The sequence below is a fragment of the Aotus nancymaae genome, unplaced genomic scaffold, assembly GCF_030222135.1.
Source record: "Aotus nancymaae isolate 86718 unplaced genomic scaffold, 86718_ANA_hifiasm-v0.15.2.pri h1tg000108l, whole genome shotgun sequence".
In the NCBI taxonomy this organism is placed as follows: Eukaryota; Metazoa; Chordata; class Mammalia; order Primates; family Aotidae; genus Aotus; species Aotus nancymaae.
This window is the reverse complement of record NW_026988523.1, coordinates 29938956-29955574: the sequence shown is the minus strand read 5'-3', so window position 1 is coordinate 29955574 and position 16619 is coordinate 29938956. Positions and strand designations below refer to the sequence as shown.

Genomic DNA, 16619 nt, shown 5'->3' with positions numbered 1-16619 from the left:
ACTATGCCCAGCTAATTTTTTGTATTTTTAGTAGAGACGGGGTTTCACCATGTTGACCAGGATGGTCTCGATCTCTTGACCTCGTGATCCACCCCCCTTGGCCTCCCAAAGTGCTGGGATTACAGGCTTGAGCCACCGTGCCCGGCTTTATTTTATTTATTTATTTATTTTTTTGAGACGGAGTTTCACTCGTTACCCTGGCTGGAGTGCAATGGTGTGATCTCGGCTCACCACAACCTCCGCCTCTTGGGTTCAGGCAATTCTCCTGCCTCAGCCTCCTGAGTAGCTGGGATTACAGGCATGCGCCACCACGCCTGGCCAATTTTTGTATTTTTAGTAGAGATGAGGTTTCTCCATGTTGGTCAGGATGGTCTCGATCTCTTGACCTTGTGATCCACCCGCCTCGGCCTCCCAAAATGCTGGGATTACAGGCTTGAGCCACCGCGCCCGACTTTATTTTTATTTTTAGTAGAGACAGGGTTTCACCATGTTGGCCAGGCTGGTCTCGAACTCCAAGGCTCAAGTGATCTGCCCTCCTCAGCCTCCCGAAGTGCTGGGATAACAGGAGTGAGCCACTGTGCCTGGCCATCATCTCCTAAACTTTTTCATCTTCCCAAACTGAAACTCTGTACCTATTAAACAATAACTCCTAACTGCCCACTCCTCCAGTCCCTGGCAAACACCATTCTACTCCTGGCCTACTTTCGGGCTCAGTTTCTTCTTTCACGTAATAAAAGAAAGGGCCCACTGCCGACTAATGGGATTGTTTCTATATGTGGAGGCCTTGCAAACATGTCACTGAGTTTATTGTAGAGAATGGTAATAGGAAATGGGATCATACAAAGAAAAGAGATGGAGACTAAACTGGACGAGGGTTTCACACTGGGTGTCCCATCCACGGGCCTCAGCAGCCCTGCCATGGATCTGCCCGATTCTTTCGCATCAGGAAGTTGATCTTGCGAGCCATTTCCATATTGTAGATCCGCCGGCACTTTTCATAGCTTTCCCTCTGTCGCCGGCGGCATGGCTTCTCATAATACCGCCGACGCTTAATGTCCTCAATGAGCCCATCCATAGTGAGGATTCTGTATAATGGCAAGCAATGAGGTTAGACATTTGGCATCATTATTATTCATTTCCAGTTTCACAAATAGTCAGAAGTCAATTGGCCAAACAATTGATATTTATAAATAATACAGCGGGAAATGGTGGCAACAGAGCATTAACCGCCTACTTACAGAGGCCTCAAGAAGAATCTGTGGTTCAGGCACAGAGGCTCATGCCTATAATCCCACCACTTTGGGAGGCCAAGGCGAGCAGACTGTTTGAGCCCAGGAGTTTGAGACCAACCTAGGCAACATTTTCCCTGTTTCTACAAAAAATAAAAATAAAAAATTAGAGGCTGGGGGCAGTGGCTCATGCCTGTAAACCCAGCACTCTGGGAGGCTGAGGTGAGCAGATCACTTAAGGTCAGGAGCTCAAGACCAGCCTGACAAACATGGCAAAAACCCACCTCTACTAAAAATACAAAAATTAGCCAGGTGTGGTGGCACATGCCTGTAATCCCAGCTACTCAGGAGGCTGAGGCAGTAGAATCGCTTGAACCTGGGAGGCAGAGGTTGTAGTGAGCTGAGATCACGCCACTTCACTCCAGCCTGGTGACAGAGCAAGACTCCGTCTCAAAAAAAAAGAGAAAAGAAAAAAAGAAAAGAACTGATACAGTTGAAGTTGTAGGTCTGAGAAATCTCTGGGGCCCCCTAAATACAGGGAAAGAGGTGGCCCTTATCACACCAGTAATACCAATGGCAGCATTAAAATAACAGCCTCGCCCATCATTTTTCCAGTTTACCACATGCTCTAACCACAGTGCTTTTGTTGACTACTCTTTTTTTTTTTTGGGAGACACGAGTCTTGCTCTGTTGCCCAGGCTGGAGTTCAGTGGCATGATCTGAGCTCACTGCAACCTCTGCCTCCCAGGTTCAAGCGATTCTCCTGCCTTAGCCTCCCGAGTAGCTGGGATTACAGCCATGCGCCACCAAGCCCAGCTAATTTGTGTACTTTTAGTAGAAAGAGTTTCACTATGGTGGCCAGGCTGGTCTCATACTCCTGACCTCAGGTGGTCCACCCACCTTGGCCTCCCAAAGTGCTGGGATTAGCATGAGCCACTGCGCCCAGCCTACTCTCTAAACATTTTAATATTCATGCTGATTCTTCAGCCTCAAATGCAACCCCTACTTCCCAGCTGCCAAGATTCTGAAATTTTTCTAATTTTGATGCCAAGCCCACGTGCTATCTCTCCACAAAGTTTTCCCATCTTCTTTAAAAAAATTTTTTTTGTTGTTTTTTGAGACAGAGTCTCACTTTGTCACCCAGGCTGGAATGCAGTGGTGCGATCTTGGCTCACTGCAACCCTCAGCCTCCCGGGTTCATGCGATTCTTTTGCCTTAGCCTCCCCAAGTAGATGGAATTACAGGTGCATGCCACCATGCCCGGCTAATTTTTATATTTTCAGTAGAGACAGGGTTTCACCACATTGGCCAGGCTGGTCTCAAACTCCTGACCTCATGATCTGCCCGCCTCAGCCTCCCAAAGTTATGGGATTACAGGCATGAGCCACTGTGTCCAGCCTAATTTTTTGTTGCTGTTGAGACAGGGTATTGCTATGTCACCCAGGCTGGAGTGCAGTGGTGCTGTCATAGCTAATTGCAGCCTTCACCTCCAGGGCTCAAGCAATCTTCCCACCTCAGCCTCCTGAGTAGCTGGGACTACAGGTGTGTGCCACCTCACCCAGCTAATTTTTTGTACTTTTTTAGTAGAGATGGGGTTTTGCCATGTTGCCCAGGCTGGTCTTGAAGTCCTGAGCTCAAGTGATCTGCCTACCTCAGCCTCCCAAAGTGATAGGATTCCAGACATGAGCCACTGCACCTGGCCTTTGTTTTTTTTTAGACAGGTTCTCATTTTGTTGCCCAGGCAGGAGTGCAGTGGCATGATCATAGCTCACTGCAGCGTCAACCCCCCAGGCTCAAGGGATCCTCCTGCCATAGCCACCAAGTGGCTAGAACTACAGGCATGTACCACCCAGCTAGTTTTTTTTTATTTTTTGTAGGGATGGTATCTTGCTATGTTCTCCAGGCTGATCTTGAATTCCTGGCCTCAAACAATCCTCCTATCTCAGCCTCCCAAAGTGCTGTGATTATAGGCATGAGCCACCACCTCCAGCCTCCCATCTTCTTAATCATATAAAATAATTAATTTTATTCTACACCTTTTTAGTGATTATTTCATTCTGTCATTGCACTGTACAAATGTCTCCCTCATTAGACTGAAAATGGCTGAAGGCAGAAATCATGTTTTATTAATATCAATTTAGTAAGTGTCCATTAAATTAAGCTCAATCTCTTTCCTGCCCATCCAATTCCTTGCAATGCAGCTTTTCATGTTGGATTGGTAACTCCCCTAACTCAAACTCTCCTCTCTGTTCTCACTGAGCCAAGACACTGGAGCTTGTTCTATAACTCACCTAATCCCTACACACCTGAGAGCTCTTGCTCCAATGTGCAATTTGTCTTTCTCTCTCAACCCTTTATCAGCTGGTCTTGAGGAGTCTGGTGGCACCTTTGCTGCTGCCCCTATTCCTGGCATTGTGTACACGGCCCCATTCTTGCCTACCCTGTCCTTTCATGACATGCAAAAAGTCAGTCATAACTGCAACTGGAGATAAGAAAGTTGAGACATGACTATTTTAACTAGAAGGGGTACAGAGAATGATTTATAGGCTACCAGAGAATATTTGTAAAGATCAGTTTGTTTAGGTTTTAGTGGATGGCAGATGAGGGGAAAAGGAATTGGTGCAATCTCCCAGAAGCAGATGCAGATTAATATAAGTTCTGTTGGAAATATAGTCATGCCCGTAAGTCACGTATCCAGAAGTAGATATAAAACTAGAATCTCGGTTATCACATCTGCTTTACACGCAGAAGGTCCTGGGTTCGAGACCCAGTGGAACCACCATCTAAAAAAAAATAATAAAAAAAACAAAAAACAAAAAACTAGAGTCTTACAAGCCAGGTGTGGTGGCTCACGCCTGTAATCCCAGCACTTTGGGAGGCTGAGGCAAGCTGATCCCTTGAGTTTAAGACCAACCTGAGCAAGATGGCAAAACCCCGTCTCTACTAAAAATACAAAAATTAGCCTGGTGTGGTGGTGTGCGCCTATAATCCTAGCTACTCAGGAGGCTGAGTCATGAAAATTGCTTGAACCCAGGAGGCGGAGGTTGCAGTGAGCCGAGATCACACCACTGCACTCCAGCCTGGGTGACAGAGTGAGACTCTGTCTCAAAAAACAAAACAAACTAGAGTCTTACAATAGAGAAGCAGAGCACTGAACACCAAAAGACTCAGTATCCTAGTCTACAAAGGGTTTCCTTCCCTGGCTTTCTTCCTGAATTTACTTTAAATGTTGGTATCTCTCCCAGTTCTGACTGTAAACTTCCTCCTTTTTGGTTCCACATGATTTCCTTAACCTCTGCCAACGGACCTCAACCCTGACATACAATGGAATCATGTCCTAAAGAATTTTTAAAAGGTACTGATGCCTTGCTACCTCCCTCCTCAGAGATATGATTTACTTGGTCAAGAGCTGAGCCATGCACTGGGAATGTTTTTAAGTTTCCCAGGTAATTCTAATGTAAAGCCATGATTGAGAACAACTGACCCAAATACTACTGACTCCTAAATCCTCATCTCTAGCTCATTATCTTATCTTAGAGGTATTTCCAACTGCTTAAAACCTACATAAAATCAAATTTGTTGTTTCAACCCTAAGTTTATTCTACAATATGATACAAGAATTACAACAGAGTGTGACAGGTGCAAAGATAAGGGAAACACTGCTATAGAAACTCACAGGAGAGGGCCGGGCATTGTGGCTCACACCTGTTAACCCAGCACTTTGGGAGACTGAGGCAGGCGGATCACTTGAGGTCAGGAATTCAAGACAAGCCTGGCCAACATGGTGAAACTCCACCTCTACTAAAAATACAAAAATTAGTCATGCATGGTGGTGGGTGCCTATAGTCTCAGCTACTCAGGAGGCCAAAGCAGAAGAATCCCTTGAACCCAGGGGGTGGAGGCTGAAGTGAGCCGAGATTGTGCCACTGCACTCCAGCCTGGGCAACAGAGACTCTGTCTCAAAAAACACAAAAACAAAAACAAAGAAACTCACAGGAAGCATTAAACCTGGACTTGAGAACAAGAAAGTGGTTGTGAAGGGATCCTAAAGAACAACTTATCTGAAATGTGAATAAGTAGGTTGCCCTATTTCCATTCTCTTTTCCTACACCAGTTATTGTCCTAAAACATAAATCAGATCATGTCATTCTGGTGCTAAAAAATCCCTCCTAATGTACAGAATGGCCTAAGCCACTGAAGTTCCCAGAATCATCTGCACATTAGAATCACCCAAGGATCTTTCAAACATTCTAAACCCTGGGCCACACCCCAGTTCAGTTAAATCACAAAGAAGAGGGGAAAGGACATGAGCAGGTTTTTACGTTTCCCAGGTGACGCCAATGTACAGACAGATTTTGGAACTACTAGTCTAAGCTCAAAGCCTGAACAGTTGCACTCCATACATCTTTATCTTTAATAACCTGCCCTACTGATCACTTGAGGTCAGGAGTTCAAGACCAGCCTGGCCAATATGGTCAAACTCTGTCTCTACTAAAATATAAAAATTAGCTGTGCCCACCTGTAATCCCAGCTACTTGGGAGGCTGAGGCAGGAGAATCGCTTGAACCTGGAAGTTGGAGGTTGCGGTGAGCTGAAATAAAGCCACTGCACTCTAGCCTGGGTGAAAGATGGAGACTTCATCTCAAAAAACAAAAAAACAAAACAAAACACCTGCCCTATAATGCCTATGATCTAGTCCCACTTAAGTATGTGCAGTTCTCCAAGCATTCTACATACTTGTTTTTTCTTTGTTCATGACGTTCCCTTTACTTGGAATATCATTCTTTTTCTTCCTGACAAAATCCTACTTGTTCCTCAAAGACCCAAATCAATTTTTATCACATCCGTAAACTAGTTCAGGTGAAACCAAACTTTAACAGGCAATAGTCATCTGGAAACCTTGCTAAAACAATGGATTGCTGGCTGACCGTGGTGGCTCAAGCTTGTAATCCCAGATCTTTGGGAGGCTGAGCTGGGAGGATCGCTCGAGCCCAGGAATTCAAGATTAGCCTGAGCAACATAGTGAGACCCCCATCTCTACAAAAAATAAAAAATTAGTCAGGCATGGTGGCGCACACACACCTGCAATCCCAGCTACTTGGGAGGCTGAGGTGGGAGAATTGCTTTAGCCCGGGAGTTTGAGACTGCAGTGAGCCATGACTGTGGCACTGCACTCCTGCCTGGGCAAGTGAGATCCTATTTGGTTTTCTTTTCTTTTTTTTTGTTTTGTTTTTGAGCCGGAGTCTCACTCTGTTGCCCAGGGTGGAGTGCAGTGGTGCAATCTCAGCTCACTGCAACCTCCACCTCCCAGGTTCAAGTGATTCTCCTGCCTCAGCTTCCCAAGTAGCTGGGACTACAAACATGCGCCACAATGCCCGGCTAATTTTTGTATTTTTATTATTTATTTATTTTTAAAGATGGGGTTTCTCCATGTTGGCCACGCTGGTCTTGAACTCCTGATCTCAGGTTATCTGCCCATCTCAGCCTCCCAAAGTGCTGGGATTACAGGCATAAGCCACTGTGCATGGCCTAATTTTTGTATTTTTAGTAGAGATGTGATTTTACCATGTTGGCCAGGAAGCAAATACTAAGAAATGAATGCCAAAAATGAGTCCTCTAGATGACTAATAAATGTCCTTAGCGCAAGGGATTAAGTGACCTTACAATATATACAGTTCTTGGAGATAATAGCTCAGAAAGCCTCAATAGTATGACCTTTACTACAATGACACATTAGAGTTTAGATAGCATTTTTACATCCATGAGCCTAACTATATTCCTATGATTTGCTTAAGCTAATCATGTCCTTTTTCTTTCTTTTTGAGATGGAGTCTTGCTCTGTCACCAGGACAGTGTGCACTGGTGCAATCTTGGCTCACTGCAACCTCTGCCTCTTGTGTTCAAGTGATTCCCCTGCCTCAGCCTCCCAAGTAGCTGGGATTACAGGCACGCACCACCATGCCAGGCTAATTTTTTTTGTATTTTAGTAGAGACGAGGTTTCACCACGTTGGCCAGGGCGGTCTCAATTTCCTGACCTCGTGATCTGCCTGCCTCGGCCTCCCAAAGTGCTGGGATTACAGGCGTGAGCCACCACACCTGACCCATGTCCTCTTTTTATAGATTAGGAAACTGAAGTTCAGAGAGGTTGACCTGCCCAAGATCACAAAATGGAACTATAAGCAGAATTCAGGTATTTAGTAACGTGCTCTTTATATATAATTTTTTTTGTCTAGATATATATAATTTTTTTCTTAAAAAAAAGAATTTTTTAAATTCCTGAACCACATGGAATTGAGTAATGTGCTCCTTAATAGTATTCTCCTTCTCAAACAAAAACCACCAGGATCAGAAGACAAACTTGCAGTATCCATGGGAAAAAGAGGGAGAGAAGAGCTGGGCTAGACTCTTCAGAGTAAAGAGGAAATGGAAGCTGATATGGAACACTGGAGGAAGAGAATGATCTAATCATGTAAACATTTATTTCTGCCGAGACCTGTGTTTAATACTGTAGTTTTCTGAACTAGAAAGTAGTATATTGGAGAAAATACAAAAAAAAAAAAAAAAAAAAGAAAAAGAAAAAAGCCCCTGAAAGAAAAAGATTGGATATATAATGTAAAAAGTATAAGGAGACTGGATTTGAGAGAATATAAAAAGGACAGAGACCCTGAATAAATATGATCTAGAAGAGGAACCTATCAGAATGACAAACACAGTTTAAAAGTAGGATGAAACAACACTGCAAGAGGAGAAAAGGGTTGAAATACATATTCAGGCACCCTACTGGAGCTGCAGAAGGCTTCTAAAACAAAGGTGATCATCTTAGCAAGGAAATGCCTGTACTGACAGGCAAAAGGGCAACATAAGGAAGAAGAGTAACAAAAGACCATAAGAATGGTGAAGGGAAAAGAAAGAATGATGGGGGTTGGTAAATGGCATTCTCTGGATATTCTACTTACTTCCGAAACACAGACCAAATAAATTCCAAGATGCCAGCTGAGGATTCCCTCCCTTACCTGGCACATTCTAGTCATCCTAAAAAAAGCAGAGATTATCTTCAAATGTTCCAGAGTCCCTACAGTAGAGGTATCTACTCAACTTCATCTTTAATAGAAAAGGATGCAAGAAGAGCTTTGTAAAACACAAGAATAGAGGGGGTGTTACTAATGATGCTTCTGCTTCCAAAAGTAGTTCAAGGACTAGCACATCAAGAGCTTTAGAGTAAACAGATCAGCCTGGAGTTCGGGCGCCTGGCAACCTAATACTGAAGGAGAAACCAGCTGCCAGTTTTAGTGAAATTCAAATGATTATGTAAAAGGAGCCAAGCTGCCTGGAGGGGGGAGTTGCGGGTGGCAGACTCACATGTCAGTGTAGCCAGCCTACGTCAGGACAGACGTGTATGTAGAAGGACTCAATGGACCTAGAAGGTCGCCCACCAGGAGTAAAAGGAGTCAACCGGGCATGCTTCCAGTGTGCTTGCCTTTCTTTGCTTGGAGGCCAGCCAGTCATGCAGGGTTTCCTAGCACCCCCACTCTCCACCTCCTCATCCCCCGGCACCAATGAGGGCCCCTGGTTACATAACAGGCATTTTGTGGTGGCCTCACTGGGCAGACACATAGGCAGTTTCCTTTGCAAGACTCCCTCTGTAGTCCAAACATGGTAAAGCTTTAACCACCTCCCTCTAGACTCATTTGCTCTCCTACCTGTTGTTGTAATTAGACCACAGAACAAGTAACTTATTTTTAAACTACCAACTATGAGAAAGCAGAAAGACATCAGGAGAGGCCTGGAGTGTGAGAGGGATATACAGAAAAGGTGGCTAGAAAGAGGACACTTGGGAAAAGCAGAAGAGAAGAAATAGATAGGTGCATCAGTCAGAAAATGTGCTTAAGAGGCAGCAGGAAAACAGAAGATTGGATCACTCCAAAATCGGTCTGCTCACATGTGCAAGCTTAAAAGTCCTTGCCTAGAAAATTATTCTAAGAGCAAAATATTTATTCACTTTTTCCCCCTGAAGCTATACTACAATTTATGGGACATATATCCAACACTCCAAGACAAAAAAAAAAAAAAAATGTAGCATTCTAAAGATTGAATCTAAAATGACAAAATAAGTATCTTTCCCAAAGATTATAAAAATCACTACCATAATACATTCCTCAAGCTAGCTCCTTTCAACCAATGCACTTCTTGCACTGGTTTCCTAGACAATCCCAGACATGAAGTTCCAATCTTCCAAATTCACAAGGAAGCCTAAAAGAGATCATCTCCTGTCAGGCTCAAAGTCTGTGGGACTTGAACTTCTTCATTTTTCTAACCACTCCTCTTCTAATTCTTTTAAGCAACATAAATTGCTTTTTTCTCCCCGAAAACCTACTCCTTTTGTGTTTTAAGCCCTGAAGACAGGTAATACTGTGCTTTTTTTTTTTTTTTTGAGATGGAGTCTGGTTCTGTCACCAGGCTGGAGTGCAGTGGCGCGATCTCGGCTCACTGCAACCTCCACCTCCCAAGTTCAAGTGATTCTCCTGCCTCAGCCTCCTTAGTAGCTGGGACTATAGGTGCCACTACTATGCTCGGCTGGTTTTTGTATTTTTAGTACAGACAGGGTTTCATCATGTTGGCCAAGATGGTCTCAATCTCCTGACCTTGTGATCCGCCAGCCTCGGCCTCCTAAAGTGCTGGGATTACAGGTGTGAGCCACTATGCCCAGCCAATACAGTGCTTGTTAACTAGGGTACTTAACAGAATGCCAAGGGATACAAGAGTTTCTGGACAAATTTGATGCATCTACCTGGAGCACCAATTTTAACTCGAGGGAGTAGGGGTGCTAGTCATAAAACAGATGCAATGGCAATGAATAAGTTCATGTTAAATTTTAATTTAGGGAGAGTTCAAAGAAATTCCATGTTTACTTATAAGCAAAGGTTCTGCTACTATAGTAGCAGAACCTCTATAGTTCATTCACTCTCCTCTGGTGTTAACAAAAAAGTTTGACAAACATTAAATTAAAAAGTGACAAAAAAGATAACGGAACATAACGGCCAGATGTAGTGGCTCACACCTGTAATCCCAGCACTTTGGGAGGCCAAGAGGGGTGAACCACCTGAGGTCGGGAGTTTGAGACCAGCCTAACCAACATGGAGAAACCTCGTCTCTACTAAAAAAAAAAAAATTAGCAGGGCATGATGACTCATGCCTGTAATCCCAGCTACTTGGGAGGCTGAGGCAAGAGAATTGCTTAAACCCAGGAGGCAGAGGTTGCAGTGAGCGGAGATCACACCATTGCATTCCATCCTGGGAAACATGAGGGAAACTCCTTCTCAAGAAAAAAAATAAAACAAAATAATGGAACATTAAGTAGACATTTAATGAGAGCTTTGGATGTGCCAGACATTTTGGTAAATCCAAGAGATATACAAATGCAAAAGCATAGCTTTCTGTCTTTAAGAAGGCTACAAACCATGTTTTTTTTTTTGAGACAGGGTCTCACTCTGTTGCCCAGGCTGGAGTGCAATGGCGAGATCTTGGCTCACTGCAACCTCCACCTCCCAGGTTTAAGCGAATCCCAAGTAGCCAGGATTATAGATGTGTACCACCATGCATGGCTAATTTTTGTATTTTTAGTAAAGATGGGGTTTCGCCATGTTGGCAGGCTGGTCTTGAACTGCTGGCCTCAAGTGATTCATCTGCCTCCACCTCCCAAAGTGCTGAGATTACAGGTGTGTGAGGCACCACGCCCAGCTGCTACTCTTTTTTTTTTTTTTTTTTTTAAGACAGGATCTCACTCTGTCACCCATGCTGGAGTGCAACAGCGCTATCTTGGCTCACTGCAACCTCCGCCTCCTGGGTTCAAGTGATTCTCCTGCCTCAGCCTCCTGAGGAGCTGGGACTATAGGCATGTGCCACCACACCAGGCTACTTTTTGTATTTTTAATGGGGACAGGATTTCGCTCTTTGGCCAGGCTGGTCTCGAACTCCTGACCTCGTGATCTGCCCACCTCGGCCTCCCAAAGTGCTGGAATTATAGGCGTGAGCCACCTCGCCTGGCCACATTCTACTCTCTTGATACAACTGTAAGAAGTAGTTTGGCCCAGCACAGTGGCTCATGCCTGTAATTCCAGCACTTTGGGAGGCTGAGGCAGGTGGATTGTGAAGTCAAGACATTGAGACCATCCTGGATAACATGGTGAAACCCCGTTTCTACTAAAAATACAAAAAGTTAGCTGGACGTGGTGGCATGCACCTGTAGTCCCAGCTACTCAGGAGGCTGAAGCAGGAGAATTGCTTGAACCTGGGAGGTGGAGGTTGGCAGTGAGCTGAGATTGCACCACTGCACTCCAGCCTGGCAAAAGAGCGAGACTCCACCTCAAAAAAAAAAAAAAAAGAAGTGGTTTTATAAATAATGCTGTACCACAAATTTTTTGTTCTTTGTCAAAATAGCTCCTATTTTATTTTATTTATTTTTTGAGACGGAGTCTCGTTCTTGTTACCCAGGCTGGAGTGCAATGGCTCGATCTCGGTTCACTGCAACTTCCACCTCCCAGGTTCAAGTTCAAGCTGTTCTCCTACCTCAGCCTCCCAAGTAGCTCAGATTACAGGCACCAGCCACCACGCCCAGCTAATTTTTGTATTTTTAGCAGAGACAGGGCTTCGCCATGTTGGCCAGGCTGGTCTTGAACTCCTGATCTCAGGTGCACCACCTGTCTCGGCCTCCCAAAGTGCTGGGATTACAGGTGTGAGCTGCTGCGTCCGGCCACAAAATAGCTACTTTTTTAAAAACAACATTCTTGCTTTTCTAAAAACAACATATCTACACTTTAGGAATGGGGAACTAAAACTGAGTCTTTTGGAAATTTGTTTTACCATTAAGTGACAGCTATCTTTTGCTATCTTTCAATAACGTAAACATCTCAACAACCATGGCCAGAAGACCCATCTAAATGTACCAAAATAAATCATACAGAAAAAAGATTTACAGGGAGAAGTCAGAAAAAAAAAGAGTGAAGGTATATGTTAGACATTCCTCTTCCCAAATTGAACATGTCATCTCACTAGCTAACTAACTACAGGGTCTGGATGTTACCTATAAGATGTTCATTTTAGGCCGGGCGCAGTGGCTCATGCCTGTAATCCCAGCACTTTAGAAGGCTGAGGCAGGCGGATCACCTGAGGTCAGAAGTTTGAGACCAGCCTGACCCACATGGAGAAATCCTGTCTCTACTAAAAATACAAAATTAGCCTGGCGTGGTGGCACATGTCTGTAATCCCAGCTACTTTGGCAGGAGAAATGCTTGAACCCGGGAGGCAGAGGTTTCGGTGAGCCGAGATCTCGCCATTACACTCCAGCCTGGGCAACAAGAATAAAACTCCATCTTAAAAAAAAAAGGACGTTCATTTTGTACTTCCAAGATAGGGGCAGAGAAAGGTCATTAGACATCACATACCTCTCACAGACATGCCACCACAAGGTCTCAAATAGGAGTTGGGAATGAGGAGAAAATAGAGAAAAATGAAATAGGATACCTTACAACCTGGTACTTGATTATCTTTACTCTCAGCATAAGTGACAGTGTAGAGGAAGTAGCTCCATCCCTAGGATATGACTGTTATGCACATAGAATGAGGGGATGGGGCTGACCCCAGACCAGCTTTGTTTTGTTTTTGAGAGTTTTACTCTGTGGTCCAGACTGGAATGCAGTGGCTTGATTCTGGTTCACTGTGGTAGCCTCTGATTCCCAGGTTCAAGTGATTCTCCTGCCTCAGTCTCTCAAGTAGCTGGGATTACAAGCTGAACCATGCCCTGCTAATTTTGTATTTTTAGTAGAGACAGGGTTTCACCCTATTGGCCAGGCTGGTCCTGAACTCCTGACCTCAGGTGATCCACCCGCCTTGGCCTCCCCAAGTGCTGGGATTAACAGGCGTGAGCCACCATGCCGGCCCTAAGATCAGATACCTTTTTTTTTTTTTTTTTTTTTTTTGAGACGGAGTTGTTTCGCTCTTTGTTACCCAGGCTGGAATGCAATGGCACGATCTCGGCTCACTGCAACCTCCGCCTCCTGGGTTCAGGCAATTCTCCTGCCTCAGCCTCCTGAGTAGCTGGGATTACAGGCACAAGCCACCGTGCCCAGCTAATTTTTTGTATTTTTAGTAGAGACAGGGTTTCACCATGTTGACCAGGATGGTCTCGATCTCTTGACCTCGTGATCCACCCGCCTCGGCCTCCCAAAGTCTGGGATTACAGGCGTGAGTCATCGCGCCCGGCCAGATCAGATCCTTTTAAAAGACAAACCATTCTGAGTCTGCAACTGCTTTTCATTTACACAGCTTCTGACATCATTTTTGTCCTCACTGACTGTGGTCTTCTGCCATCTGGCTCTGTACACCTAGAACACTCTGCCTTGCTAAGGACTAGGTTCCCTTTCCTTTGCCCTCTCAGTCCTCAAGAACTTTACCAATACTTAAACCGAATCAGATGAGGATTATTTTTTTTTTTAAAGGTACACTTGTTGAAATGGGAAGATAAGGATTTTAAATTGGAAAATGAATTACCCTAAGTCCCTCCATTTCTAGTAAGACTAGTAAATAATCTATTATTAAAGAACACTGCACTAAAAAGATGTGCTTTAGACTCCTCTGCTCCTCTCTACCATTCAGTAATTGCATAATCCAATAAAGATAATTCTGATCTATTCTTACTTGTGAAATAAACCTACCGCATTAAAGGCCTTAAGACAGCCCATGCGATATCTTTCCTACATTTTTATTTTTATTTTTATTTTTAGAGACATGGTCTCCCTATGCTACCTAGATTAGAGTGCAGTGCTTATTCACAGGCACAACAAGAGTGCACTCACACTACAGTCTTGAACTCCTGGGCTCAAGCAATCCTCCTGCCTCAGCTTCTGGAGTAGCTGGGACTACAGGAGCCCCTGCCTTACAATTCCTTGGTAATTCAACAAGTGTTTGTTTCTCCAAATGTTACTTCACACTGGGGAAAGAAAATGACGAGTCAAACCAGAAAGTCAAAATCCACACAACTGGTGAGAAGGGAAGGCTAAGAACTTTTTGTTTGAGAAATGAGTGGCGAAATATTACGAGGACTGTTCTACATCTCTTAGCCTGGCATTCAAAACTTTTCAATAAAGTTCCTCCATCCCAGCTAGCTCGTTTCCATTTACGTCTCTTTCCTTATGCTGTATTTTTCCTCAAAAATTGTAAGCTTTCCCATCTCTCTGTTTTTCCTTTTCTTTTAAGTTTTTAAGAAATGAGGTCTATGTTTACCAGGTTGGTCTTGAACTCTTGGCAACAAGCAGTCCTCCCCTCTAGGCCTCCTAAAGTGCTAGGATTACAGGTGTGAGTCATGGCACCCAGCCAGCTTTCCCATCTTTTGCCTGCTTCTCCAGGATCCCAATCTGAATTCACCTTTTCCTTTGGCTTTGTCCCACACCAATCATTCCTTCAGCTTTCTACTTCTCATACTATGTTCCTGCTTCCTAGTAACTGCACATCTTGATTTTCCCTTTGGGCTCTTCTTTAAGTTTTTGAAAGAGTTCAGGTTCCTCATAAAAGGAGTAATTACACTTGGGCAACATGGCGAGACTCCCTCCGTACAGAAAATACAAAAATTAACTGCAGTGGTGGCAAGCGCTGGTAGACCGAACTACTCAGAAAACTGAGGTTTTTAAAAAGCAGGGTTGGGGGGCCCGGCTGGAAGGCGGTGATTCTATTCAGTTAGGTTTGAGAAAGAACTTTTTTTTTGTTTTTTTTTTTTTGAGACAGTCTCAGTCGCCCAGGCTGGAGTGCAGTGGCGCGATCTCGGCTCACTGCAACTTCTGTCTCCCGGGTTCAAGCGATTCTCCTGCCTCAGCCTCCCGAGTAGTTGGAATTACAGGCACGCGCCACTAAGCCTGTAAAAATTTTTGTATTTTTAGTAGAGACAGGGTTTCTCCACATTGGCCAGGCTGGTCTCGAACTCCCAACCTCAGGTGATCCACTCGCCTCGGCCTCCCAAAGTGCTGGGATTACAGGCGTAAGCCACCGCGCCCGGCCAGAACTTCATTTTTAAGATAATAAACCAAGGGGCTGAGTCGTTTTAAGAGACGGTGAACACCTGAGCTGGCACTGCTTTGAGAACCATCAACGAAAGGGGAAGGGAGAGAAAAAGCACTGCACTTCCCAGAGTGTCCAGGCATGATTCTGGGCCCTTAACAGTTACCTGTTTAGGGTCCTGTATGCGCCTTCCACGTTCCCGTCCTGTACCATCACAGTCCTTGCGATGAACTTCAGATGTCTTGCCATGACCTTGGATTTAAGTCTTCACTCCAAAGCCTAAAGGATGATAGAGAAAGGACGAAAAAAGTAGAAAGAGAAACGCAACATAATACCGCGCGGCTTACTTAGGATCTGTAAATGCAAAGTGCTCAGGGACGTGCGAGATGGAGCACACGGAAGTCAACCTAGAAAGTAGACGCGAATAGTTATCTCTCATTCTGATTGCCAATCTAAACCCTTGCCTAGGGAAGAAAAGAGATGGTAGCGGGGCGTTACCACAAAGACGCATCGCCAGGAAAGGGAAGGACAGGAGCGACAAGGAGACGCCACTGGGTCCCAACAACCGCACACAGCTCCAAAAGGGCTTGGGTTAGGAGTTGGGAAATAATTCTTTGTTGGTTTTTGGAAAAAGGAACAAAAGCCCGCCTTCCTTTCCCTAACGCCGCCCAACTCCTCACCTGGCGTGCTCAGAACCTAGCCGACCCGGCTTCTCGCTACCGGAAGCGGAAACTACGGCATGTAGCGCAGCGCGAAGAAACAGGCTGACGGAGAAAACGTGCGTGGAAACCATGGCAACGTCCTTTGTGGCCTCGCTTGACTGTCTCTTGTCCCGGGGCTGGACTCTACACCTCACAAAGCAAAATACTCGTTGACTTAAATTCCCCCGAAACAGATTTCTCGCCCTCTCATGGAGTCAAAGTCCTTGGGCCTCTGAGAAGGTCAGCCCAAATTCATACTCCTTAATCCTCCGAAACCCTTGATAAATATTTGAGCTATTTCTCTCTCTAGATGGAAAATGAAAGAAGTAGGCGCTTCCTGAGGATGCTTCTTGTTTTCTCTTCGGAAAGGACAGAGTCTAGATCTGCTCTCCGGACGAAAAACAGATTCATACCCGTCATCTGCCCAAGTGCTAAGGAAAAGAAACGAAATGAACATACTGTGAGTTTCCTGTATCATCTTCCCACTCATTTAACTACATAAAGTTAAATCACTAAATAAAGATACAGGAAACACCTGCAGGGTTTAGAATAAAAAATTATGTCAGCTTCTATGCCTTTTGCGTGCTAGCGAGACTTACTGGAAATATCTCCTTTTAAATTTCTTCTTCACTGTGGAGACAC

The 16619-nt window shown here is 44.6% G+C and overlaps 1 protein-coding gene across 2 annotated transcripts; it reads right to left on the bottom strand.

The window, feature by feature from the left end:
- Positions 1–789: 789 nt before the first annotated feature.
- On the bottom strand, positions 790–16028 carry MRPS21 (mitochondrial ribosomal protein S21). 2 transcript variants are annotated; one of them, XM_012462576.3, is made up of 3 exons: positions 15957–16028; positions 15443–15555; positions 790–1085 (listed from the first exon to the last, which is right to left on the bottom strand). In XM_012462576.3, exons 2-3 carry the CDS (start codon positions 15523–15525, stop codon positions 905–907), a joined length of 264 nt encoding a protein of 87 aa, XP_012317999.1. In that variant the 5' UTR covers positions 15526–15555; positions 15957–16028; the 3' UTR covers positions 790–904. The 2 variants fall into 2 exon arrangements, with proteins under 2 accessions (XP_012317999.1, XP_012318000.1); XM_012462577.3 differs by lacking the exon at positions 15957–16028 and adding an exon at positions 15775–15938.
- Positions 16029–16619: the final 591 nt, after the last annotated feature.